This window comes from Leguminivora glycinivorella, chromosome 10 (assembly GCF_023078275.1).
Source record: "Leguminivora glycinivorella isolate SPB_JAAS2020 chromosome 10, LegGlyc_1.1, whole genome shotgun sequence".
NCBI classification, from domain to species: domain Eukaryota; kingdom Metazoa; phylum Arthropoda; class Insecta; order Lepidoptera; family Tortricidae; genus Leguminivora; species Leguminivora glycinivorella.
Genome location: NC_062980.1, coordinates 3,347,164 through 3,372,870, shown reverse-complemented (window position 1 = coordinate 3,372,870; position 25,707 = coordinate 3,347,164). Strand labels below are relative to the sequence as shown.

General features: G+C 36.0%; 2 protein-coding genes across 3 annotated transcripts in view; one reads left to right on the top strand and one right to left on the bottom strand.

Moving 5' to 3' along the window:
- Positions 1–23,665, bottom strand: part of LOC125230744 (unconventional myosin IC) — a 137,344-nt gene extending 113,679 nt beyond the window's left edge. The window contains exons 1-2 of one of the 2 annotated variants that reach the window (XM_048136003.1): positions 23,638–23,665; positions 23,190–23,307 (exon numbers count right to left, since the gene is read on the bottom strand). In XM_048136003.1, the coding sequence (XP_047991960.1) occupies positions 23,190–23,307; positions 23,638–23,650 (131 nt within the window). In that variant the 5' untranslated portion in view covers positions 23,651–23,665. Of the gene's footprint in view, positions 1–23,189; positions 23,308–23,432; positions 23,488–23,637 lie in introns of those variants that run through there. The other variant, XM_048136004.1, reaches the window with a different exon arrangement.
- Positions 10,333–19,752, top strand: LOC125230745. Its single transcript, XM_048136008.1, has 5 exons — positions 10,333–11,114; positions 11,564–11,663; positions 12,862–12,966; positions 13,711–13,866; positions 19,699–19,752. Exons 1-5 carry the CDS (start codon positions 10,342–10,344, stop codon positions 19,750–19,752), a joined length of 1,188 nt encoding a protein of 395 aa, XP_047991965.1. The 5' UTR covers positions 10,333–10,341.
- Positions 23,666–25,707: the final 2,042 nt, after the last annotated feature.

Here is a 25,707-nt window from a genome sequence, read left to right as displayed (position 1 = left end):
TATGGAGGTTTTTTTAATCGCCATAGCTCCGTAACGGTAGGAAAAAGGTTAACCCTTAAAGCTTTCCTGTCACTTTTTTAGTACAGTCACTTAATGTGACCTAGAGTTTAAACACTAAGTGCTAGCTGGAAAAGGCTATACGTTCATGAAAGTGAAAGAAAAACACTACGTCTTCGAGCTTATAGCATGACTAGGCAACATTCGGTTTATGCGCAAGCGACAGTTGAAATTTCGAATTTTCGGAATATGCGGCGAAGTGCATTTGTGACGTCATAAAATATAAACTAATTCATCCAGGTGTACTGTTTCTGTTGATTTTGTTACTAGACGAGTTAAAATTTAGTTTCGTGTATAAAGTTGATGCAATAATGTATTTTTTCATATTCAGAAATTGTGAAATATTTCGTGTCACAATTTTGTGACATTGCCGATATTACTGGTAACCATGTAACCATCTAGCATGTCCTAAAAAACGGACAGTGCCGACTTATGGGCAATCAAAATAGTGACAGAAAACGGACATTGCCATAAATGGGTTAAATAAGTTTTTTATTAAATTCTGAATTGTTTTTATAATTACTGGGCCTAAATACAAACTATGCTTTAATACTAAATTTACATAACGTGGGTTTTCATTAACAAATGCAAAATCCGCCTTTAATTAGTAGTATAAACAATTTTGACTCATGAAACCTCTTCAAGCTGATGAAAAAGATATTATGATCCTTTAGGTCTTTAAAATGCTGGATGACTCACTACAAAATTCAGAACAGACTTAAAAAAGTAAAGTTTCTCATGTATAGAGACAAAGGAAATCATTTATATTCTGGCAAAGCTTTCCATACCTAATGTCAAACACCAAGGACCAAGAGTCTGGAGTCATGGAGTATGTTAAGGAGATACGCAATAAAATTATATATCAGCTTCTATTTCTGGCTAAGGAGAATCAATATGATCCCACTATGTTGCCAGATGCCAATATGATCAAGAAATATGTAATTTTTAATGTGAAAGTTAACTTTTCCTGTGCTCAGAATTCAGTCGTCACTCTAATAAAGAAACAAGAAAGTCAAGACTGTGAGACCACAATGAAATGAATGGTTTGAATATTTACATATTTAGTCTTAATACTTACAATAATTGTGTAATTTTTAACTAGCCGTAGCTTAGAAACTTACAGATTTATTAAATATTTTTGAATGTGGGTAGTTTTACACGTTACAATTGGGACAGACGTGAAAACAATTTTTGTTCAGACAGATGTTGTACAGAGTTCGAAACGAGATTATTTTTAATTCCGTATACCTACCGATATACATAATATGTCTTAAATGTGAATTACTATATTATAATCGGCATAACAGCGAAAAAATAATTAGGTTTTAGTTAACATTTTCATAAAAGGTGGCATTTTGAACCACCAAATAAAAAACGTGTATTTCAGGAAGGGAAGGTATGTATTGACTACCTACCTTACTTTTCCAATAGTTATAATATTGAAACTCATTTATAGGTAAACTAAACGAGAAGAATTATGCTCTGGTCCATAGAAATTATAAATTAGATAAGAACATTGGGCTTTAGGCTAAGGGATGAATATGTTTTGATTGTATACCATAATAACATTTATATACTTAATATATTTTTGGGTTATCATATGTCTTTTTTAATCTTCGGACGATTGTTTAAGTGTTTTTAATTATTTAGTAGTGTGTTATTCTAATAATTTAAGGTTTTTTCACTTTATAATACGTAATTTAATTTTTGTTCTTGGACACCTTATGACGGCGTTGTCCGTTTTTTAGGACTACCTTTGGAGCCATCACTCAGTGAGATTCCTGGCAATGTCCGTTTTAACGGACGTCCTGAAAATCCTACTTTCAAAATACTTTCATTTATTTTTATGAAAAATGGTTCGTTTTGACCTATAACTATACCTAAAAACATGCAAAGAGATACATGGTTACATTACTTCATGTCTTGCCGTGTTAAGGGTTAAAGTGCTTGAACTAATGTTGTACAGTTATCTTAGGTCCATCGAATGGCATTTACAAAATTTCAAAATGGCCGACTTTGAATTATTTTTTTTTATCTTCGGTCCGAGCGCGGTAAAATTTGGCACGTGGTAAAAACGGGGGCCAAAAATAGAAATGAGAATTTTTTTTTTGGAAAAGTCAAAAACGGCGGCGAGAGGGGACAAAGTCAAATTTCCCAAAATCAAAGTCGGTCATTTTGAAATTGTGTAGTTCAAGCTTTTTGACCTTTTTCCTACCGTTACGGAGATATGGTTATTAAAAAAAAATCTTCCATACAAATTTCAATTTGCCCATAAAGGCCACCATTTGAAATTTTTCAATAATATTCTTTTTGAATACTAATCCGTCGGCCGTCCACTCGTGTGCCAAATCTCAGCGCGCTAGGACCATTTTGAAATTTAAAAAAAAGTCGGCCATTTTGAATTTTTTTTAATACAACTTTTTTCTACTCCGAGATCTGTATGACATTTGGTCGAGCACCCCGGCTATCTCTTACGATTTAAAAGTTGCCATACAAAACAAAAGTAGCCAGTTTTCTCACATTTGTCGCATTTTTCAATTTTTTTTATTTCATTCTAATCAAGGCTGCTTGGAGATTCTACGACCAAAATTAGAGTGCTCTACGACAAACTTGAAAAATCGTCTAAAAAAGACGGTCATTTTGAAAAAAAAAATGGCAGCGTCAAAAACAACCCAGGGTCCTCTATGACATTTGGTCGAACACCCCTTGGCTATTTCCCGCCGTTTGGTCAGGCCGTCCAACATTTTTTTACCTGGAACAGGTAGACCGACAGTCGGATTTTTACGGGGTTGCAGGACAAACCTCTATACGGCCACACCAAACACTGCCACCGGCGGAACCTCCTTCTGGCTGTTTTTTGAAAAATGTCAGTCGTGTTGCAGCTTTATATTACACTAGCTTTTGCACGCGGCGTCGCTCGCGTTAGAAAGAGACAAAAAGTAGCCTATGTCACTCTCCATCCTTTCAACTATCTCCACTTTAAAAAATCACGTCAATTTGTCGCTCCGTTTTTCCGTGAAAGACGGAGAAACAAACAGACATACTTTCGCATTAGTATGGATAGATAAATGTAAGTAAAAAAAATACATACGTATTTTGATTACCATTTTTCTAAGGTAGGGTTAAATTCGAAACCAATTGAGGTAATGTCGAAAATCTGTAAAAAGGATACTAATGCCATATAATGAGAATAATTACAATAATGGCTACCGCAGTCTCACCACCTGTGTTTGCACACACGCGCGCGCACAGAGACACACGCGGCGGGGGACTTTGTTTTATAAGGTGTACAGATATATTATGCCGCCGTGCGCTTCGTGTTCATTATAAATGAAAATTAAGGAAAATATAGGAAATAATATTCAAGTTACAATTTATTATTTTTGGGTTTTGTATCCATTTGCATCCATAAATATTTCCCGTCATAAAAATTACACCCTGTATTGTGGAACTAAAAACTGAAATCAATAGTTACAATAATATAATCACGGTGTATGAATAGGAGCGCCGGATCGAATTAGGTACTTCAATATCGGGACAAAAGGTTCTGGAGTTTCGAGGATTTCGTAGGGAAATGTAAAATAATAGTGCATTAGGGTAATTCCGAAAGTCGTCTAATTACGAAAGTCACATAAAAATCACCATTATTTCCATCATATCAAGATTCCCTCTTCGGAATTACCAGAGCATTTTTGTCATTCGGAATTACCCTAATGCACCATAATAAAAATTTACGATAGTTTAGCTAGTTTACTTCGTTTATTTTAGATAGTAGACCTTTACGTGTTTTCGACATTTATAATTGGTCTGTTTTCGTTACTAATGTAATAAAGTTCTTAAGGTTACCTACTATGTATAAGTTTTAATTGGGAAGACTTACAAAAAAATCGGGAGAATCCCGCCAAAGCCCGACCCTCTGGCAATCTTAAATTATGTATGACTGCGCACGAGAAGTAGGTACCTACGCCTCGTGTCACAGCGCGGCGTCGCGCCAGCGGCATGCGCCAACCTGATTGGCTATCGGTTGCGCGCCACACAGCGCAAAAATTTAAAATACTACTCTATTGCGTTGCGTTTTATTCTGCCAAATATTGAAAACCCATGGATGAAAGTGACCCAAATTAAAAATGATGACTTGATATCATTTTATAATAATATAGACGTCAACTTATTAACATGAATTTTTTTTTCAGGCTTTGACAGGGTTTTTATTAAAAAAAAATTTTTTTATATATAAGCAATTGATAAAATGTGACACACTTTAAGAAAATATATATATAATAATGTCCTGAATGGTATAAGACTTCACTTACCAACTCTAATATTTTGTTAGGTGTTTTAGGGCCAATATTAGACATTTTTAAAATATCATTAAACCCATGGATGAAAATGACCCAAAATGCATATGTACATCGGCAACCACGTTGTTTTTATATAGATACAAATAATTTCTTCTCGAATATTTCTTTGACTGAACACTGCTTAAAAATAGAAATACCTAAATTTCGAGCTAAGCAGGTACCTAGGACGACCCAAAATATTATTTTTATATTTGATCAATAGTCTAAAAACTATATGCAAAAAAGAAGCAACGTGAATATTATCGAAACCTCAAAAGCTATCGCTACCCGACTATCAGGCACAGTGTAAGTTACATAGGTATGTAATTGTTTGGAAAATGTTTTCATCTCACAATAAGAAATATTTAACATATATGAGGAGTTTGAGATACTTGTAATACCTATCATATATTTAATAATCATTTAATTTTATTTCTAAGAATATGTCCGAGTTGATTTTACCATCTTATAAGAAAAGCGCCTAAATCAAAATGTTTATTTAACTCAACACGCGTCACGCTTGATTAGAGATATCACTTGATATTGGATTGCTGTTAACATAAACATTTCTAATTAGGTGGGGTCATTGTGCTGGTTTCCGTCCACATTAATATGTATGTACTTATTTGGGCCATTTTTCTTAAAGCTTTTTTTTTGATTTGGAAAGTTTGACGTGGTTTACACCAAGAATCGCCATCTCTTTCAATCCTAATAGGAGGAAAAAAAATATCCAAAATTTTTTTCCTATTCCGTTACCATTTTTTCATACTTTTTGTATGGAGGTGACGGAATGGAAGGTTTGAAAAATGTATGGAAATCTTGAGACATTTTTTTCTCTTATCAGGATGGAAAGACCTCGCGATTCTGAGTATAAATCGCGTAAAAAATACCCATGTTACAAAAAAGTGGGGTGGATAACTTTGAAAAAAAAATGGCCCATGTACTCTAATATTCGTCCACAAGCGAAATAGCAAATAACATAGGTATGACACTTTTGATATGCTACTTGTAGGTATGTCTAGCATGAAAATGCATGGTTTCTATGAATATATAAAATAGCATTGGGTGGAAACTATCGCACTGGCGTTTTTTAGCTCTAAGTTTTTGGTATGTCTTCCGAACCTCCTTTATTTTTATTGTGAAATGATTATTAAGAAATAGCTTTTTCACCACACCAACTGGTAAAGGCTTACTTTGCTATTCGAAAACAGATAGCAAAACTGCATTTTATCCACAAGAGTGCAAAGTAATTTCATACAAATTTTAACTTGATGTCTTGAGCCGGCTGGTATAATTTACGTGTAGATGATGATTTTGAATCATATTTATTGATTAGATTGATAGATTTGATTTATTTTCATGTTTTATAGTCAATATTTTGTTCGTGTTGGTGTGGTGAAAAATTTTGTGTTTCACTCGGCGGCAAAGTTTGTTTAACCTTCGTGCCTTGAAACCCTCGCAACGCTCAAGATTCCACTTTTTGAACCACTCGCTTCGCTCGCGGTTCAATACTGGAATCTTTCGCTTGCTCGGGTATCCATATTGGCACGTGCGGTTAAACAACAACTTTGCCCCCTTGTAAAACAAATTACTATTTATCTTTGCATTCACTAGAGTTTTAATCGAATAAAATAAAAAATACTAAAATGTAATTTTTAACCCCCGACGCAAAAACGACGGGGTGTTATAAGTTTGACGTGTCAGTCTGTCTGTCTGTGTGTGTGTGTCTGTCTGTGGCATCGTAGCTCCCGAACGGATGAACCGATTTAGATTTAGTTTTTTTTGTCTGAAAGTTGAGTTAGTCGAGAGTGTCCTTAGCGATGTTTCATGAAAATCGGTCTATGTCACGGTCGGGGGTTTTTTCAAAATTTTAATTTTGTGGTTAGGTTAGTATACATACTATGAAACGATTACTAAGAAATAGCTTTTTATCTCTGCATTCACTAAAGTTTTAATCGAATAAAATAAAAAATACTAAAATGCGCTTTTTAAAACTCTTAACAACTTATGCCAAGGCCGAAGTAAAGATAATTAAATCCAGTATTGCGTGAATCTGCGAATGTTTTGAAACCGAGATTACTTTACACATATCTTAATTCATGCGCATATATTAGTTCACTTTCAAGTGACTTGGTATTTTAGGAAATTGTATACAATGGGCATTGTATCGAATGTGTAACGTAACTCTCTGATTACAGTTTTGTTGTCAATGTTGAAATATACTAGGTAATTAAAAATAATAGGTTAGGTATTTTCCATAATAATATAAGCTCAATTATAAATAAGGTATCAGACTAATATGAATTTCTTATAATCACTAAATCCATCACACACATTTCCATCCATCTCCATCATTTAGATGGCTGGCAGTTCTCAACTGTGCGCTTCTCCAGAAACTTCCTGCCTCGCACAGCTATACTGTGGAATGAATTGTCGCCAACGGTATTTCCGGACCGATACGACCTTCAAACCTTCAAGAAAAGAGCGTACACCCATCTTAAAGGCCGGCAACGCACCTCCAACACTTCTGGTGTTTCGGGTGTCCATGGGCGGCGGTGATCGCTTACCATCAGGCGACCCGTCTGCTCGTTTGCCTCCTATCCCATAAAAAATATATTTGTGTCATGGAAATCGCCTAGTAAGTAATTAAATTACATAACAATATTGAAATAAAAAGTGTGTATTCGTTCATAATTTCATTAATATTTAATTATCTGTCATCTACAATTTTAAATAAATAAACTTATATGTTTTAGGTTATGGGCCACATAATCCATACTTAATATTATAAACGGGAAAGTGTGTGTGTCTATTTGTTTGTCCGTCTTTCACGGCAAAACGGAGCGACGAATTGACGTGATTTTTTAAGTGGAGATAGTTGAGTTGAAGGGATGGAGAGTGACATAGGCTAGTTTTTGTCTCTTTCTAACGCGAGCGAAGCCGCGGGCAAAGGCTAGTGCATCATAAAGCGAAGGATCTTGCCATAACAATATAGTTATTCATCACTAGTTTTTTTCAATCACATTATGTGTCCTATATGTATTTATATTGAAACTGCCAAATCACTTGTGATCGAACATAGACATATTGTAACATAGCTGTATGAGATAACAAGTGTGAGATAAGAAATTTAGAATAAGTCTTGTATAGCTGGTAATCAAAGTAGGTACTTTGTGTTACAATCATCGCATTACAGGAGCCAAATAGTATGTATAAAATAGTCATTGGCAGCCCTTACTTCGTAAGCAAGCTCTCAGACATGGTGATACCTGAAATTTTGTTTGATGGGTGCACTATCCCTCTCTCCTCTACTGTTCGAAATTTAGGTACTTATCACCATGGATCAGACGCTGTCTTGGGCTCCTCATATTGCTGAAGTGAGTAAAGGTATTTTTGGGTCCCTTCATTCTCTTCGTCGATTGCAGAATTTCCTCCCTTTCCATACCAAGTTGACTCTTACACGATCTCTCTTGCTACCCCTTCTTGATTACGGTGACGTTGCATTAGTTGATCTCAACGAGGAATTGCTGGACAAGCTCGAGCGATTACAGAATGTTTGCATCCGGTACATATTTGGCCTCCGCAAATATGACCACATTTCTGATTTTCGCTCCCAGCTCGGGTGGTTGCCAATCCGCCGACGTAGAGATGTGCGTGTTCTATCCTTACTTTACAACGTACTTTATAACCCCTGTTCTCCTTCTTACCTTACCGAGAGATTTAAGTATCTGGCTGAGGGCAGTGAACACCGTTTACGTTCAAGTGCGAATCTCACGCTTGCTATTCCTATGAATAATACACGTACGTACGCAAAATCATTCACGGTGCGCGCTGTGAAATTGTGGAATGAGGTGCCTCTGTCGCTCAAACGGTCTCAGTCTGTGACATCACTCAAGGTGAATCTGAAGAAACTTTGGCTTTCTGAACAAGTATGATAAGGGTTGGGAATTTTATATATATATTATGTATGTATTGATATATTTATATATTGGTTAGGTACTTATTTTGTATTTTATTTATGTACTCTAGAATGTAATTTATTTAATAGTGTCATTTTGTATTTATGTAGTTTATATAATTGTTAGCAATATTTTGGATTACTTTTGACCTTTATTGTACTCCTGTAAGTTTGTCTATCTTACGTACTGGAACGATCCTCTCATCTTCTCCAAGGTTAGCTGGAAGAGATCCCTTATAGGGATAAGCTCGCCTTTGTATCTCTATTCCTACAAATTGTATATAAACTGTTGTACACAATAAAGTGATTACTACTACTACTACTAAAATAGTATGTAAATAGTATGTAAATGGTTAAAATATTTTTAACTCTGATTTACTTCTAGTAATTTAACTAGGTACTTTAACGTGTCTACTTAGATTGGAAGCGCTGATGCGTTTCTACCAATTAATTACTTAAAATAACATTTCTCCCTAACACTACTTTTGCTGGGACAATGTGGAGCAATATTTCGTTAAATTGCCAAAGCGGATCCCAGTCTCTTATGAGCCGTGGCAAAATGCCGATGCCTTTTTTTGCGATAGAAGGCAAACGAGCAGACAGGTCACCTGATGTTAAGCGATTACTGCTGCCTATGGACACCCGAAACACCTGAAGTGTTTGAGGTGTGTTGCCGGCCTTTAAGAAGAAGAAAATAGTCATTATCTTATCGATCTTACATACAATTTTTTGCCGCAGTCCATCACAATTCAAGCACAATAACAGTATTTTTGCCGGGACAATGTTAGTATTGGTGGGTCAAGTATGTGAGGCGTGGGTGCGTGAACTTTGCCGGCGGGCAAACTAGTTTGCAAAACATTGTTTTGTCTACCGATATGTATATACCTATTACTTAGCTTAAAAACTAAAGCCAAAACTGAAGCCTTTGTAGCTTAATGGGGTTTCTTCTTGGATTACTAAAATAGGATCGAAGGAAATACCTGCGATTGCCTGATGTACCTACAGACAATAGAAATATAAGTAAGAATAGACAGTGAATGCACTTTCAGTTCAGTTTGCGAGTTTCAGTTTTCTTTCTGAAACAAATATGTAAGTATAATTTTTTGTCGACATCTAGCGTCAGTGTTAACAAACAGTAAATCATAATATTCCACTAACAAACTAAAGGTTCCTCTTTAGTTGACTACAGAAGAACCCCTAAAACGACTGTATTACACAAGCATATCTCAAAACCTTGAAATAACGTATTATTTAACCCCCATGTAACTTGCGAACTAAAACATCAGGCAAATGGAATGCTAAATTACAGGAAAACAATAAGTGCAATTATGGTTTACAGTAAAGTTCAGGCTTTGACTTATTACAAGAAATATGTTTGCTATAAATGTTTTTTTTTTTTTATAAAATATTATGTACACTCCTGTAGATATATGATCCTGATTTCCTGATCATTTATGAAGTGTAATACACGAGAAGTAAAATACATTTGCACCCGAGTGACACACAACACTTTTCCCCTCACTATAGCGAGGAAACTACAACGCAAAAAATGCGTTTATCACTGCTTCCAGTAAGTAGTTCCACAAGTGGCAGATTACCTTTATTACTAGATTCACCTACTTTTATCAATTTTAAAGCAGTTAATTTGACTGTATTCAAGGTCAAATTACTTTACCCACTAGTGGATAAAATGCGTTCTTACCCGCTGGTATTAAAGGACAAAACACGTGTTTCCGAGCTAGTGAGGGCAAAAATATTAAAACTATGGTTGGCTGAATCCGTTTGTGATTTTTCTACAAATGCTGCCACTTAAGTCGAGCTTCGCTAATTTGCTATGGCATTGTAAAATGAAAGAGTTGCTGTTAAATAATTTAGTAGTTGACGTTAAAATATAAAAGCGCAGAGCGTCATTTCCGCTGCATTTCCCAGGAATTTTACATAAAGAATTTTCACATACACAAAACGTCATAAATTTTCTTTGGTAAAATGTTGAATTTAGACTACGACGAAATGTTTAAGATATCTATACTGGCTTTGAAAATAAATCGTTCGTACCCCACGATCCCTAAAGACAAGCTCTGGCTCTGTTGCGTGATCCCCATGCACGGGTTTTTCAGCTACACCTTCACTTTGATCGTGAACAGCATGATATTCCATGATTTAAAAGAAGACAATTTCACCGCCGCCTGCACCAATGGTATTTTCGCAGTCCTTTTTATTTGCGTCACTTTTAAATACTCAATTTTGTTAACAAAGACGGAGGATATAACATTTGCTATTAATAAAGTTAAAGGCGATTTCGAGGCCGCGAAGAGTTTGTGTGCTGACGAGCAAGCTATCACCTCCGAGTACGCTAACAGAGCAAAATGGGTGACGAAGGTATGGCTTCTCACATCTTTCTCAGTCTTCTCTGTGTTTCCAACACAAGTTATTGTGCTATCTATCTACTACTATGCGACTGGGAACTTTCAATTCGTCCACATGTACCAGATGACGTATCCCGAACCCCTGGAGACGCATAAGAATGATACCTACACGTACCTATTCTTGTTATTTTTGCAAATTTATTACGGATTGTACGTGTTGCTCATGTACGTGGGGTTTACGCCTCTGGGGCTGATTTTCATGTTGCACGCGTGTGGAAGGATCGAGATTGTGAAGTACCGGATCAGTAAACTGTTTGAAGGGGAGCACTATGATCCTCGAGAGATACAACAGAGGTTGAAGAATATTGTGATGCCTTTGCAAGATGTGTTAGAGTAAGTACAATTTAAACATACACCATGTTTTTATTGAATTTCGTTAACTTCGGCATTACAGGAAACAGAATGGTATAGTTAGTTTTCTTAAATTCGCGGGTTTTTTTTAAAAACCATACACCTGCGATAGATGTTACAGTGTTACTTCAATTGTTGTTGACAAACGGGGTCAAAACTATGACATGTTCATCTCGTATCCAACACACAAAACCCGTTTCTTACCAGCAATTGATGAAACATTTATCGCAGGTGTATGGTGTTTTTCAGAAAAAATATACGAATTAAAAAAAACTAACTATACTATTATGTTTCCTATAATGGACCTAACTATATGCCGAAGTTAACGGAATTCATTAAAAACATGGTACGTAAGATCCTAAAAGTTTTCATTGAACATCATTTTTGAACAAATATGATTACTAATGACTAATGATTTATTTTATATTTAGTTTTGTAGATCTTTTAAAGGAGACATTCCGAGTAGTTTACGAAGTCTACATGAAAGCTACTACTGTTGTTATCCCGATTGCGTTGTACGAAATCCTAGAGGTAAGCATTATACAAATTACTATGGTATTATTAATGCACAGGTTAGTAGCGGATTTAAGTGAGTAAGACTTACCTACCTTCTCTTGACGGTTGCCTGAGTTTGCTGACTGTCAGCCTGCTTTTTCCGACTAGCCTGACTGTTTTGCGGCATTGCTTGTCTTGGCTGACTTTTTTGAGCATTCTGACTCTTTGCCAGAGTTGCTCGTACTGTGTGCAAGGAAGACTTGCAAACTGCGCAACCCCAGCAAAACGTTACAACACTTGTAGACAACATGGTGTATAGACTTTTTTTTTTAATTTGTGACAAGAATCGAAAAGCTAAATTTAAGAACTGTATTGTGAAGTTGGAAACTTGCACTAAATTAAATTAAAAACTGAAGATTTTTTTAATGTTCCAATAAAAAGTTGATTGCAGTTTTTTTGCACCGGTTATTAAATTTCTTGAGTTTAATACGTGTTTATACTTGAGTATTTCCTTTGGAACTGCCTTCTATGGACTAGTTAAATTACATTATTCCACTATTTTCATAGCGAGCAATCTATTTGTAAATATTTACCGGGAAATGGGTCGAAACAACATCCGTGCATAAAATATGCTATTTTTTAGGGTGCCGTAGTCTAAACGGAACAGGTCAGGCAGGAAAACGTTGAGTATTATTAAATGTAACATATTAAGATATTAAAATTATTAATTTTTGTTTTAGGAGTTAGAGATATATTTTTACGTGACGAAAGTATTATATTACTAGATACTATAAATGGTGTTCCATGCTTAAAGCACACCTCGGACAGTCGCGATCAAATATATATGAAAGAGGCGCGTTTCTAGCACACAGTCTAAGCTCGTGTAGGTGAACGCGTACTATGCTTGTATGAGTGAAATATAACATGGTCGACTGTTCGCGTTTTTGACAGGCGTAACTGTGAGGTAACCGAGAGGAGGTGGGTGGCACTTTCAGCGGGGAGCGGGAGTGGCCATACTATACGTTAGTACTTTTTTAAAGGCTGTGCTTAAAGGGAGTGCCTCATACATACGCAATAAAGTTTGATTTCTTGAAATTTCAGATATCCTGATTGCACATGAATAATAATAACATTAGTGACTTTGTGATGGAAATACATTTATTATTATCCTTTATTGGGTAAATCACCTTTTTCTGACCCTGAAATGTCATTTTGTATAGAGTATTATTTGCAGGCATTGAAGGAAGGGCGGCTCAGTATAGAGTTCATGACGTTCATTGTCGCTGGGGCCGTGCTTTGCTTCGCGCCCTGCTATTACAGCGATTTACTTATGGAAAAGGTGAGTGATATAGATAAATAATATATAAATAAATAAAATATCAGGGGACACCTTACACAGATCAACCCAGCCCCAAACTAAGCAAAGCTTGGGCTATGGGTGCTAGGCGACGATATACATACTTAGACAGATAAATACATACTTATACATTAGTAATACGAGATAGGTGAATGGTTATGTGAAAAGTAAAGTTATTTCTTTATACCCAGTACTATTTTGGTATTTTATTGGTTATTTTTGGCCGATGCAGTTTTGACGATTTGATATAGTTTACTCTGGTTTTGATGTGACGTTAAGGACCATATGCTTAGCACGCATTTTTATGCGCAGCATCCACAAGATCGTATTAAAACCAAAACAAACTGTTATCTAAATCGGTTCATCTAAAATGCTTGGTATGGTTGATGAATCACTTTTGTTCGAGCTTGTCTATATACATGAAGTATTTTTTTTAAATTCTGCACGCAGATTTTGCTTTGCGCTTGCTACCAAGCATCTTTATATTTGTTATCTTCGTATTTAAGTCGTTCGCCGTTTGCCATTTTTGCATGCCACCTTCTCCCATAAAAATTTAAGCAAAATTAACTAGGTAACATAATGTTTTCTCAGTAAGTGATTTATGTAAAACTTTTGAGAAATAAATATCTTAAACCATAAAATGCACTGTTCTTTTTCGTTCTCTCTAATTTCTTTGGAATGTTGGTACGGAAACCTAAACATATTTTAATTACTATGTATCTACAGGGCTTGAGCCTCCGAATGTCCGTTTACACAAGTGGATGGGAAGCCTACCCGGACTCAGCCATGCGCCGAACTTTGTGCATCATCATGTGCCGATTGGAACGAGATGTGGCCATCCGGACGCTGTTCCGGACAGTAAACTTAGACGCCTTTTCTGAAGTGAGTACCAACCTACTTAGACAGAAGCATCCACTTACAGGGCTTAAACTTGAGAATGTATGTATACTCAAATGGGTGGGAAGCCTATCCGGACTCAGTAATGCGCCGAACTTTGTGCATCATCATGTGCCCATTGGAACGAGATGTGGCCACCCGGACACTGTTCCGGACAGTTAACTTAGACGCCTTCTCTGAGGTTAGCACTGATCTGTCAGAAGTATCTATGAATGAACCAACAGGGTTCAAACTTCAGAATATCTCTGTATGTGTCTTGTGGGAAACCTACTCGGACTCGGCAATGTGCCGGACGCCGAGATGTGGCCATCCGGACGCTGTTCCGGACAGTAAACTTAGACGCCTTTTCTGAAGTGAGTACCAACCAACCTACTTAGACAGAAGCATCCACTTACAGGGCTTAAACTTGAGAATGTATGTATACTCAAATGGGTGGGAAGCCTATCCGGACTCAGTAATGCGCCGAACTTTGTGCATCATCATGTGCCCATTGGAACGAGATGTGGCCATCCGGACACTGTTCCGGACAGTTAACTTAGACGCCTTCTCTGAGGTTAGCACTGATCTGTCAGAAGCATCTATGAATGAACCAACAGGTTTCAAACTTCAGAATATCTCTGTATGTGTCTGGTGGGAAACCTACTCGGACTCGGCAATGTGCCGGACGCTGTGCATCATTGTGTCGCTTGTAACGAAATGTGGCCATCCGGACGTTTTTCCTGTTAAACTGAGGTGAGTACACTGAGTATTGGTCTACATCGGAAGGCCGTGCTTTCTTGGGTGTATTCTGAATACAAAATAATTATACAGACGAGACTTAAGGTGTTGTTACACAGGCAACACAATTGCCAGCAATTCAGATACCATTGCCGCGTTTGCTCTATAGTTAGTTGGTGCGTATTAAACAAACGGTGAATTGCTGGCAATTGTGTTGCCCGTGTAACAGCACCGTTATAATTATGTACAAAAATAAGCCTTTTTTTGCTTTTATTTTCTGCTAGGAATATTGCTGGTAAGCTCAAAGTATTAGGATTCACTGGTTGAACTTACGATGAAGTGAAATTACCCTGGAGCACGATTCTGATTTCAAATCCCGTTATGATTATCAACTGGTTTTGACACGATTCTTGGTGATAAGCGTGTATCTCACGCAGGACTTTCACCTTAATTATTTTTACGACAAGGAAGGATAAGGACCTGGCAAAAAGTCACATCATTATCGTATTTTTACCGTTTTAAAACTGATAGAAAGAATAGGCCTGTCGCGGGGTGCGCGGGCGCAGCCGCTGCCATGCATACGTACTAAAAAACCTTTCCTATCATTAAGTATCTGTCGTTAACGAATTGCTATAAGTACTTTTAGAATTTTATAATAAACAATACAGTAATACTGACACTAGTGGGGTACGTATCACAATGTCTCAAATTAAAAAACCTAACGTTAAATGACCTACGTTCAAAATACCTAAAATCAAAATACCTAATGATTTTAAATACCTAAGCAAGTGACACCTACGCACGAATTACCGAAATTTAAAATACCTATTGGACTAAATACCTAATGTTTGAAATACCAAAAACTATGTCACCTAAATTTTAAACACCAACATTTGAAATACCCTATGGTCAAAATACCTAAAATGATTAACCGGTCAAAATACCGAAGTAGTAGTGTAGGTTCCGCGAGCGTAAAAGAGGGTATATTAAGAAGATTAATTTTAAAAATAGTATAGTTACGCATAATTTATCTAGGCATATTTTTGTTTGTTCGAATATATGTTGTGCATAAAAGTTTTTCGTCGAATGGTTTTTATGCATAACATTGCTTAGTCGAAATTTATCACGCAGAATTTTTATCATAGCTAATCCTACTATATTGATGTTGCAGTTATAACCTACCCTAACCTAACCGACATTCGTGCATTCTTAACAAAATATTGTATTTCTTGAGGTCGCAGTTCTAACCTAACCTAACCGACTCTCCTGACTGCATTTAGTATGGGTGGTTATTCTGATTTTAAGAAATATACCAAATACAATTATGCAATGTTATTCATAAAAAACGATCGGCGTAAAAGTATTATGCGAACTTATTTTCGGACAAAGTAATATTAGTATTATTTTAGATTATGTCAAATAATTTTTCTGACAAATTAACATTCGGCGAAAATCGATAATGCGAAGTTTGTTATGCGAAAATCGTTTCGGACAAATTAAAGGTATGCCAAATAGAGGGAGCCCGATTGGTTTAAATCCTATATTAGAGTAGGTTTAGGTTAGGTTAGAACTCCGCCCTTACACAACAACTAACGGCTTTCAAAGTAGGTTTAGGTTAGGTTAGAACTGTGACCGCGCTCAAAAACTAACGGTTTACAGATTAGGTTTAGGTTAGGTTAGTACTGTGACCACACACAAAAACAAACAGTTTACAGAGTAGGTTAGGTTAGAACTGCGATCACACAGAAAAGAACGGCTAACAGAGTAGGTTTAGGTTAGGTTAGAACTTCGATCCTACACATCAACGCACGACTTTTAAAATAGGTTTAGGTTAGGTTAGTTGTGACCAAACATAAAAACAAATAATTTACAAATTGTAAAATTTTAGAAAAATTAACAATTGAAATAGGTTTACAAAATTGAAATAATATTATGCGTAATAAATTGTATTTAATGTAAAACTAAATGAAATGAAAAAACACAAAACAAAATACCACGAGATAAAGTAGGTATAGGTACTCGGAATTAGTTATCTACGAAGTAAAAGTCCACGGTTTAATTTGACTTGTACTTATCGATCATTCTAGGATATGAACTGTCGATGAAATGAAATTATTTGAAACGTTATCTTTGAAATAATATTCGATTAATTGTCTAACGACGATTCAAAGGTAAACCGGTTATTTAAGCCCCATTTATTAGGCATTTTTGCTTTTCGGATTTACATACATACATACAATCACGCCTGTATCCCATGGAGGGGTAGGCAGAGCACATGAAACATCTCAAGTTTCAGTGCCACTTTTGGCAAATACGGGGTTGACAGAAAACGAAACTGTGACATTGCAGTGACAGGTTGCCAGCCTCTTGCCTACGCCACAATTTAACCCATATCCCACAATTCGCACAATTTTATTTCGGATTTAATCATTAGGTATTTAGAATAGAATAGAATAGAAGAAATTTATTCAGAAAACGCTTAAATTTAGGAATTACATAGACAGTACTAATTTATTGTTAAGCGTCACTGAAAGGGTCTCCACTCAGCTTAATGTCAAGATACCACTCAAGAATCTCGACGCTGGTCTTCCGTGGAAACCCTTCCGAGAGAGCGCAACTACATGCTAAAGTACATAATAGTGTTTATATATAGGTAAGTGCAAAACCTGAAATAGATACCAAAGATACCATACACCAAAGAAAAAGCGATCAAGCTCACTCGTATAGGTAGGTACAAAGAGTTTCAAAAATTTAATTTGGTATGATTGTTATTATTTAAATGAAGACCACAATTTAAATGTAGACCACAAAGAAAGAAAGAATTTACGAAATTAATTACGAAATTACGGCACCGAAACAGTCGTCATTAAAGGTGAAGTAGAATTTAACGCTATAATGTGATATAATACAATATAAGGGGGGCACTCTTTCCATTTGGACAGGCCCAGCTGAGTTTAATTTTTTTTTTGTGAATTTAAAATATGTTTTTTAGGGTTCCGTAGTCAACTAGGAACCTTTATAGTTTCGCCATGTCTGTCTGTCCGTCCGTCCGTCCGTCCGTCCGTCCGTCCGTCCGTCCGTCCGTCCGTCCGTCCGTCCGTCCGTCCGCGGATAATCTCAGTAACCGTAAGCACTAGAAAGCTGAAATTTGGTACCAATATGTATATCAATCACGCCAACAAAGTGCAAAAATGAAAAATGAAAAAAAAATGTTTTATTAGGGTACCCCCCTTACATGTAAAGTGGAGGCAGATTTTTTTTTTCATTCCAACCCCAACGTGTGATACATTGTTGGATAGGTATTTAAAAATGAATAAGGGTTTACTAAGATCATTTTTTGATAATACTAATATTTTCGGAAATAATCGCTCCTAAAGGAAAAAAAAGTGCGTCCCCCCCCCTCTAACTTTTGAACCATATGTTTAAAAAATATGAAAAAAATCACAAAAGTAGAACTTTATAAAGACTTTCTAGGAAAATTGTTTTGAACTTGATAGGTTCAGTAGTTTTTGACAAAAATACGGAAAACTACGGAACCCTACACTGAGCGTGGCCCGACACGCTCTTGGCCGGTTTTTTAATTTACATTTAAATGATCCAATTGATGGTGAATTTCTTATAGGTGGAGGAATATTGTTCCAGCACTTCGTGGCAGAGTATTTAAAACTGCCACGAAATGCTGCGGTGCTGTGCCTAGGGCAAAGAAGACGAATGGCTCCCCGGATATGGCGTTGGGAAAAAGTTAGTTTTTCATAGAGGTAGAGGGGCGTCATGGTTTTTACAATGCCAAAAAGCATGCAGGCAAAATGCAGCGAACGCCGCGATTCCATATTCATTAACCCGCTATTATTTAAGTAAGGAGTTACATGAGTTCGAGGTGGGATATTAAAACAAAATCACGCACATGCATTCTGCACCCGCTGCATTAGCTTTTTTGTTTGGTACAATAGACACCCACCTATGACATTATCAGCATAGTTAAGTTTTGACAGAATCAGAGATTCACATAGAGATATCCTAACGTCAGTACTTAAATATCTACGTACACTATATAATATCTTAAGTCTGTAAAAACATACTTTTGAGATCTCCAAAACGTGGTTGTGGAATCTAAGTTTACCGTCCATCAGCACGCCCAAATTCCTTGCTTCTGTTACTTGCTCAATGCAGGTATCTCCAACTTTAATCGAGAGGCTGTGGTCGCATATTTTACGTATTTGCTTCTCAGTACCAAGAACAAGGAACTTTGACTTTGCCGGGTTCAAGACTAGACTGTTTTTATCGGACCACTGTACTATACGTCTCAAATCTTCATTTATTTTTTCCACTGCACATAAAGTATCATTTGGCTTACAAGATAGGTATAACTGAATATCGTCGGCATAGATGTGATATGCACAGTTTTTGATAGCCTTCACTATATCAGCGCTATACAGTATATACAGAATAGGACCCAATATTGAACCTTGCGGCACGCCACGGGATACAGAGGAAGCATCAGACACTTCAAAGTTACCATTATCACTAGTTAATTGTACTCTCTGCCGGCGACCACTTAAGTAACTAGAAAACCATTTTAAAGCCTTGGTGTCAAACCCATAATAGTTTAACTTGGAAATAAGCAAATTGTGATCAATGGTGTCGAACGCACGTGAAAAATCGAGTAAAACCATGAATTTCAATTTTAGGTATTTTGAACGTAGGTCATTTAACGTTAGTTTTTTTTAATTTTAGGTATCTTGAACGTAGGTCATTTAACGTTAGTTTTTTTTATTTTAGACATTATAATATGCACCTTTTTAATCTTTAGGTATTTTGAATTTCGGTCGAAACACCATTATGTATTTTGATTTTAGGTATTTTGAACGTAGGTCATTTAACGTTAGGTTTTTTAACTATAGACATTGTGATACGTACCCCACTAGTGATGGTTTGGTTACCTATTATCGTTTATGATGGAGGGATTGCAAGCTTTGGAAGCACGTTCAAGCGGGGTGAGCGATCTTAACGGTCGTATTAAAATAAGATCAAAACCATAACAAGCTGTGTCATATCGCAAATATAAATTAAAAAAATATAAAATATTGTCTATCTTTCCAGCTATGTCACCAGTCCTACGCTCTCTTCAATGTAATAAACGCAGCTTGGACCTAAGTAACTTAAGCGTACCTAAATATCTTCGTTAACATCTTCTTCATATTTCTAGCGTTAGGTCCTATTTACACGGTGCGAGAACTTCGTATACGAGTTTCAGTACATTGCGGTATTTGACGGTTGTGCTGTTGAGGGTAGTATCTAACCTCAACAGTTCGCAACGTATCTAAAATCGTATGCGAGTTTGCACGCCGTTCTTCTTCTGGCAAGTTGACACTTAATAGATGTTTACTTCGAATTTTAACAAACTAACACAATTCTTATATCACTGTCTTATCTGGCACTATCATTTTTATTATTATCGTTATCTGTAATTCTTGGATTTATTTTGAGTACCTAAGTAGTTCGTATTGAGTTATATTTGTGTGTATAACATTTTATTAATTATCATCTATTCAAGTTAGTTAATACCTGGGGGGTTACCATGAAGTGCTAGAACCGTTCAGTTTAGGTTGAAAGAGAGGGACGGAGCTGTAACTGCTACCTATAGCTGTGTCCCATTCTCTCGATCTAATGCAGGCAAGTATGGTCGCGCAATAAATGATAAAACATCTGGCCGTCCCTATCGCACTTACTAATAGTGCGATAAAGTTTAGATTAGCTTGATTCGTTTATAATTTTATCACATATAAATCAGTCACATCACCGTCATCTAGGACTTTCTACAATCTATGCTTCATCATACCACATTTGCCTCGCTACTAATTGCTTTGACCACATCTGCCAAATCGCCAGAGTAAGGCTCTACAAACAGGAGTCAGTCAGGTATTATTGCACTTTTTTTCTTGTAAAAATGAATAAAGTGATAGAGCCAGTAACTCAAGTTTGTGTTCCTACGTAGGTATTGATCGAAGGTACTTACAGAAATCGATGATTATATTATAAGTAGGTAATGAATACTCAAGAGATAACAGTTCACGTAAGTGTTATGTTAATATTACAATAAATGAAATGTCTGCAATCATAGATAACATCGATAAATTAATGATTTGGATAAAAGGCTCAAGGCTTACGGCGATACGGACAAGATACGGCGTTTTCTGTTGATTTATAGGGTTATTTCTATTATCAATAATCATGTATGCACTATAATATAAATTAAACCCATAACAACATTGTAACATTGTTTTATTTTATGTGTGATATAAGTACTTTTAGTGCGTTTTCACATTATCCGATCCCATAACGGATGTCGGAAGGATTTCAAAGGAAAAAATCAGAATTGGCTGTTTAAATGTATGGGATATCGGTCTTAAATCCGATATCGGATCGGATAATGTGAAAATGCACTTACTCTGTCTGATTGTCCCAAATCAAAGAAAAAAAAACATATAGAATTAATATAGATACTTAATAATTAGGTAACCTGTTTCAAATTAATGTAAACTTATAAGACGTGAGTTCAGTAGAGCGTGGAACGATTAAGAAATATCGCTTATGTTATGATCATCTAATCGAATAATCTAAATACTGATATAGTATGTACTTACGCACATTACCGTCTGGTCCACACTTGTTCACGACCACATTAACACAAAATCATAATAATTATTTCTTAGAAAGCTATAGGGCGGTTCTCAGGGATGACGTTCGGTGCCTGATTTCGGTGCTGATTTTTATTTACTACTTTATTGATATGTCAGTCAATTTACTAAAATCTAGCCTAAATATAAAAAATATTGGTGGTGGAGGCCTCCATTAGAACCTTATAGTTTGTAAGAAATCTGACATTTTAAAATCACCGAAATTATGTATGGGCACTGTAATCAATTTGCCCCACCGAATTCAATTTTTTATACATTATTGCACATTTCAACTTAATATATAACTTATTATTCAATTTAATGATATTTTTCATTTTAATTCGATGACAGGTAATGTAAAAAGGCTCATAATCGCGCAATTTTACTAAATTTAACATGGTAATATGCTAGTAATTATCGAGTAGAGAATTTTGTACCCATAGAGTGGCTCAATTTGCTTAGAAACATAGTTCTATGTTTTTACAAGGTATATCCTACTATTTAAGTATGAAATATTAGAAAATAATGGACATTTAATCAGTTTACAACGTGGCAATCGAAGTCGGTGGTCACTTTTTTGATATCGGTGGTCAAAAAATCCACCGAAACCACGGAAATCAACTCCACTGATATCAAATTTTATAGCTTTTTTGGAGATAACTGCAATAGCATGCATGATACAGAGGAGATGTTATAATGACGTAATAACATACTTTCAAGGATTTGTTAGTACCTTACATAACGAAAAATGGACCTAAACTGTGGGAGTAAATTGATCCACCGAATCTTAAAAAACATGGGACCAAACCCTGCGAACGACTGAGAAACCTTCAAAAAGTCCCCTTTATAAAACGGTACTGCATCTCCTCTACACTGAATGGTTAAAACATAGCTAAAACTAACTATATTTGTGCTGCTACGTCCCTGATCTACTAATTTGTAAGAGTAATGTCATGTTTATAAAATTACACCGAAATCAGTCACTAGCCCGGGACACATGGTAAATTTGTCTTTACTCGGTGAGTTTAGCTAACATATTATTTTTATACAGAAAATATGATAGGTTAACTAATACCTTATACGTGAATATCTATAACAACTGCGATCAACAACTCCATTTTGAGTTATGATTTTTTGTTTTGCAAATTCTGAGTGCGGGACACGCCCACCGACGGTCAATTTTCGCATTTAATATTTTATTATTCATATCATACAAATAATAAATAAATAATGTTAAGGTGTACCAAATAGAACAGAGGTTAAAGATTATGCCTGATTTAATTCAGATTTTTAGAACAGTCCGTTCAGACGTTTTTTGCCTCGGACACGTAAAAACGCGCCTCCTGAGAAATGCCCTATAGCGTCCCACTGATTTTACGAGTAGGTAAGCAAAGGGCTTGTTCCTTTATAGTCCAGCGAATTTCTACAGAGCACGGCAACGCCACACGCCTTTTGGGCATCTCACCATCTGGCACCGAGATAGTCCCCAATATTTTAATTTATTTCATGATCTTTAACAACAAATAATTTATTTATTTGACCGACAAATAAGTACATTGACAGTTGACAGATTATTTTACTCTATATTTTTAAACCTTAGTTACTTGTTTTTGAGCAATTCATGACAATCATAACTTTTTGTAATCCTAATGTTAAAATAAACCGAGAATCGTAATCATGAGTGATAATTTTTGTAATAGAATTTGCATCCTGTGAGGCAAGTATGGTCGCGCGATAAATGATAAAAAATCAGGACGTCCCTACCGCACTATTAGTAAGTGCGATAGGGACGGCCAGATGTTTTATCATTCATCGCGCGACCATACTTGCCTATGCCTGCAAACACACACTGAAATCACTGAATATGTATTTTATCCAATATATGTCAACCAATAAGCAGGTATAAAAACTTACCCTTTGCCGGGAACAAGGAGCGAAGCCCCCGCATCGTCAACTACTTTAACCGTCGATTCTGCATTTTCCGCCACATTCACTGAGTCCTGTTGCGTCATTTTTCCAATATCACTGGTATCTAAACACAACCACGCGAATTAAAAAAATAAACCGCTTACAAAAGCCGTTTATTTTTTTCAAAATGTACGCGCGCCAAAAAGACAGATCCTGTTTGACACTGTTTTTTTTTTAAATTTTATTTACCGACGTGGCGATGCCAAGGAGTTGTAGCCAGCCAAGTGGACGAGCGATGGTCGTTATCAGATGTATAGAAATAATCCTTTATTTTATCAATATGTTATCGATAATTGCTTGATTGACGCCAATAATTTGAATTCCCTCTCGATGACTGATTGTTGAGTTAAGCGGATATCAAGGCTGTTCGGCAAGTATGTAATGTACTACTTACTGGCTTTTTCCATCTCTACTTGCAACAAATCTCAGGCATTTTAGATGTATTGCGGCTATTGATCCATCGATTTAATTCGTTGAATTTACTTAGCCCACAATGTATGCGATTTGTTGTTACTTGTTGCCTTTAAAATCTAACCCAATTCCATAAAATGAATTCACCGGAATTCCACAAAATATCTTATTTCTCCAGACACTCTTCTTTTATCGTTTCTAGTGCAAATTATACAACCAAAATACGTGCTTCGTCATCAACTATATTGTTTTTACTACAGTGTAGAGATGAGTAACTACAAATATATAATTTATAGTAAGTAATGGTTACATATTGTCGATTATCCACATTTTAATTCTAAATACGTCGACTGTTGGCACAGGTGTCTGTGAAACGTCTGACTAGACATCGGCTGAAAATTGCGTTATAATGTACCTAAGAATAATATATACATACTTATACTTGCCTGGAATTTAGTGACAATAAACTACTATAGGTACGGTGGTCGCATAATTTTCTGTAAATAAATTTATTCCTTTTATCTCTGCATTTTTCTCTAATATCTAGAGAAATAAAAGAAATTCATACATGTTTTTCCATGTTCTGTCAATAAAATTAAGGCTCATTTTAATGTTTTTTTTTTTTAATTCTAAATGGGCTTACTCTTGGCCACAGACTAGCCAAAAACAAAGACGTGGCCTACGATGGAGTGAAGCTCGCCCAGAAGAATATGAATTTATTATTTCAGTTGAGTCATGTATATTCCTTAAACGCGACAATGTTGCACCAAAATTGGTGGAAAAGCCTGTAACAATGTATTCAGTAGGTGCATATTGTGCTATTTTCCCGCACTAGTGCGTAAAGTGGTTTATTTCTTGTCAGGTCTTCAGAGGCCCATCTGAACTAAGAAACTCCAAACTCCAACGTGCAAAAAGGAAATTCGTAACTCGTGTCGGTTCAAAACACTCCCTTCTCTTTTTCGCACTGAAATCGTGATATGCTATATTATATCAACCCATTATTATTTATATGAACATATTTACATAATTATATAAGAAACTAAGACTAAACTTAAAAGCTAGCTATTGTCTAAAATAGGCCCATTATAGGTTACGGGGGATTCCCGTAACTTTATTACTCGTTACGCCATCTAGTTCAAGTTTCATACAACATGATGTCAGTACACTACTCTAGATGGCGTAAGTAAGCACTTCAGTGACTTCAAAACGTAGTGATTCAATGCTCTTTGGTGCTTACAGTCTGGCTGAGTCTGTACTGGACATACTGTACGATAGTATATCTTTATTATATACTGTGCTATATGTTGGTTCAAATAAAGTTCAAATCATCAAATGCAGGTAAAAAGTATTTATACTTTTTATTCTTTAACCTATTGGCTAGCCACCGCCTCTATGAATGCGTGGCTGTCAAGAATTTTATGTATATAAGATTCTTGGTGGCTGTCGACCCATACTGTCGACATATGTGTCATATATCATAGTAAAATTGAATGTCAGTAAATACGTAAAACGTATGTTAAAAATAAGTTTATTTACATTTACATACAGATCATATACAGATGGACTAAACGTTAAACGTCGTTTTTTATCGTTTCAGGTATGTAGGTTTTCTTTTACGTAGTTAATACTTTTACGAATGTAGTAAAAGAATATTTACTACATTCCATTCTATCATGGCATACGGCTCACTGCTCTGGGGCAATTCTACTGATGCAAAAAGAGTCCTTATAATGCAGAAACGCGCAATACGTACACTTGCCGGTGTAAAAGACAGGTACCCTTGTAGAGAGCTCTTCGGTTCTCAACGTATAATGACGCACTACTCACAATATCTGTTCGACGTACTGCTGTATGTTAGACATAATATATCCCAATTTGCACGCATAGACTTTCCGGGCAAACAGCTTCGATCTACAGGCCGTCTGAGAACAGTCCCCCATCGCATGGCACTTTCAAGAAAGAACCCTCGAGTCATCGGCCCTACTTACTATGAGAATGAATGAGAATGAGAATGAGAATGAGAATGAGAATTCTCATTCTCATTACTATGAGC

Excerpts from the sequence above, each read along its gene's own strand:
- LOC125230745 (XM_048136008.1), top strand. The coding sequence starts at position 10,342 with ATGTTGAATTTAGACTACGACGAAATGTTTAAGATATCTATACTGGCT. Across the intron at positions 11,664-12,861 it reads CGTTGTACGAAATCCTAGAG|GCATTGAAGGAAGGGCGGCT; the intron begins GTAAGCATTATA and ends TATTATTTGCAG. Across the intron at positions 12,967-13,710 it reads GCGATTTACTTATGGAAAAG|GGCTTGAGCCTCCGAATGTC; the intron begins GTGAGTGATATA and ends ATGTATCTACAG.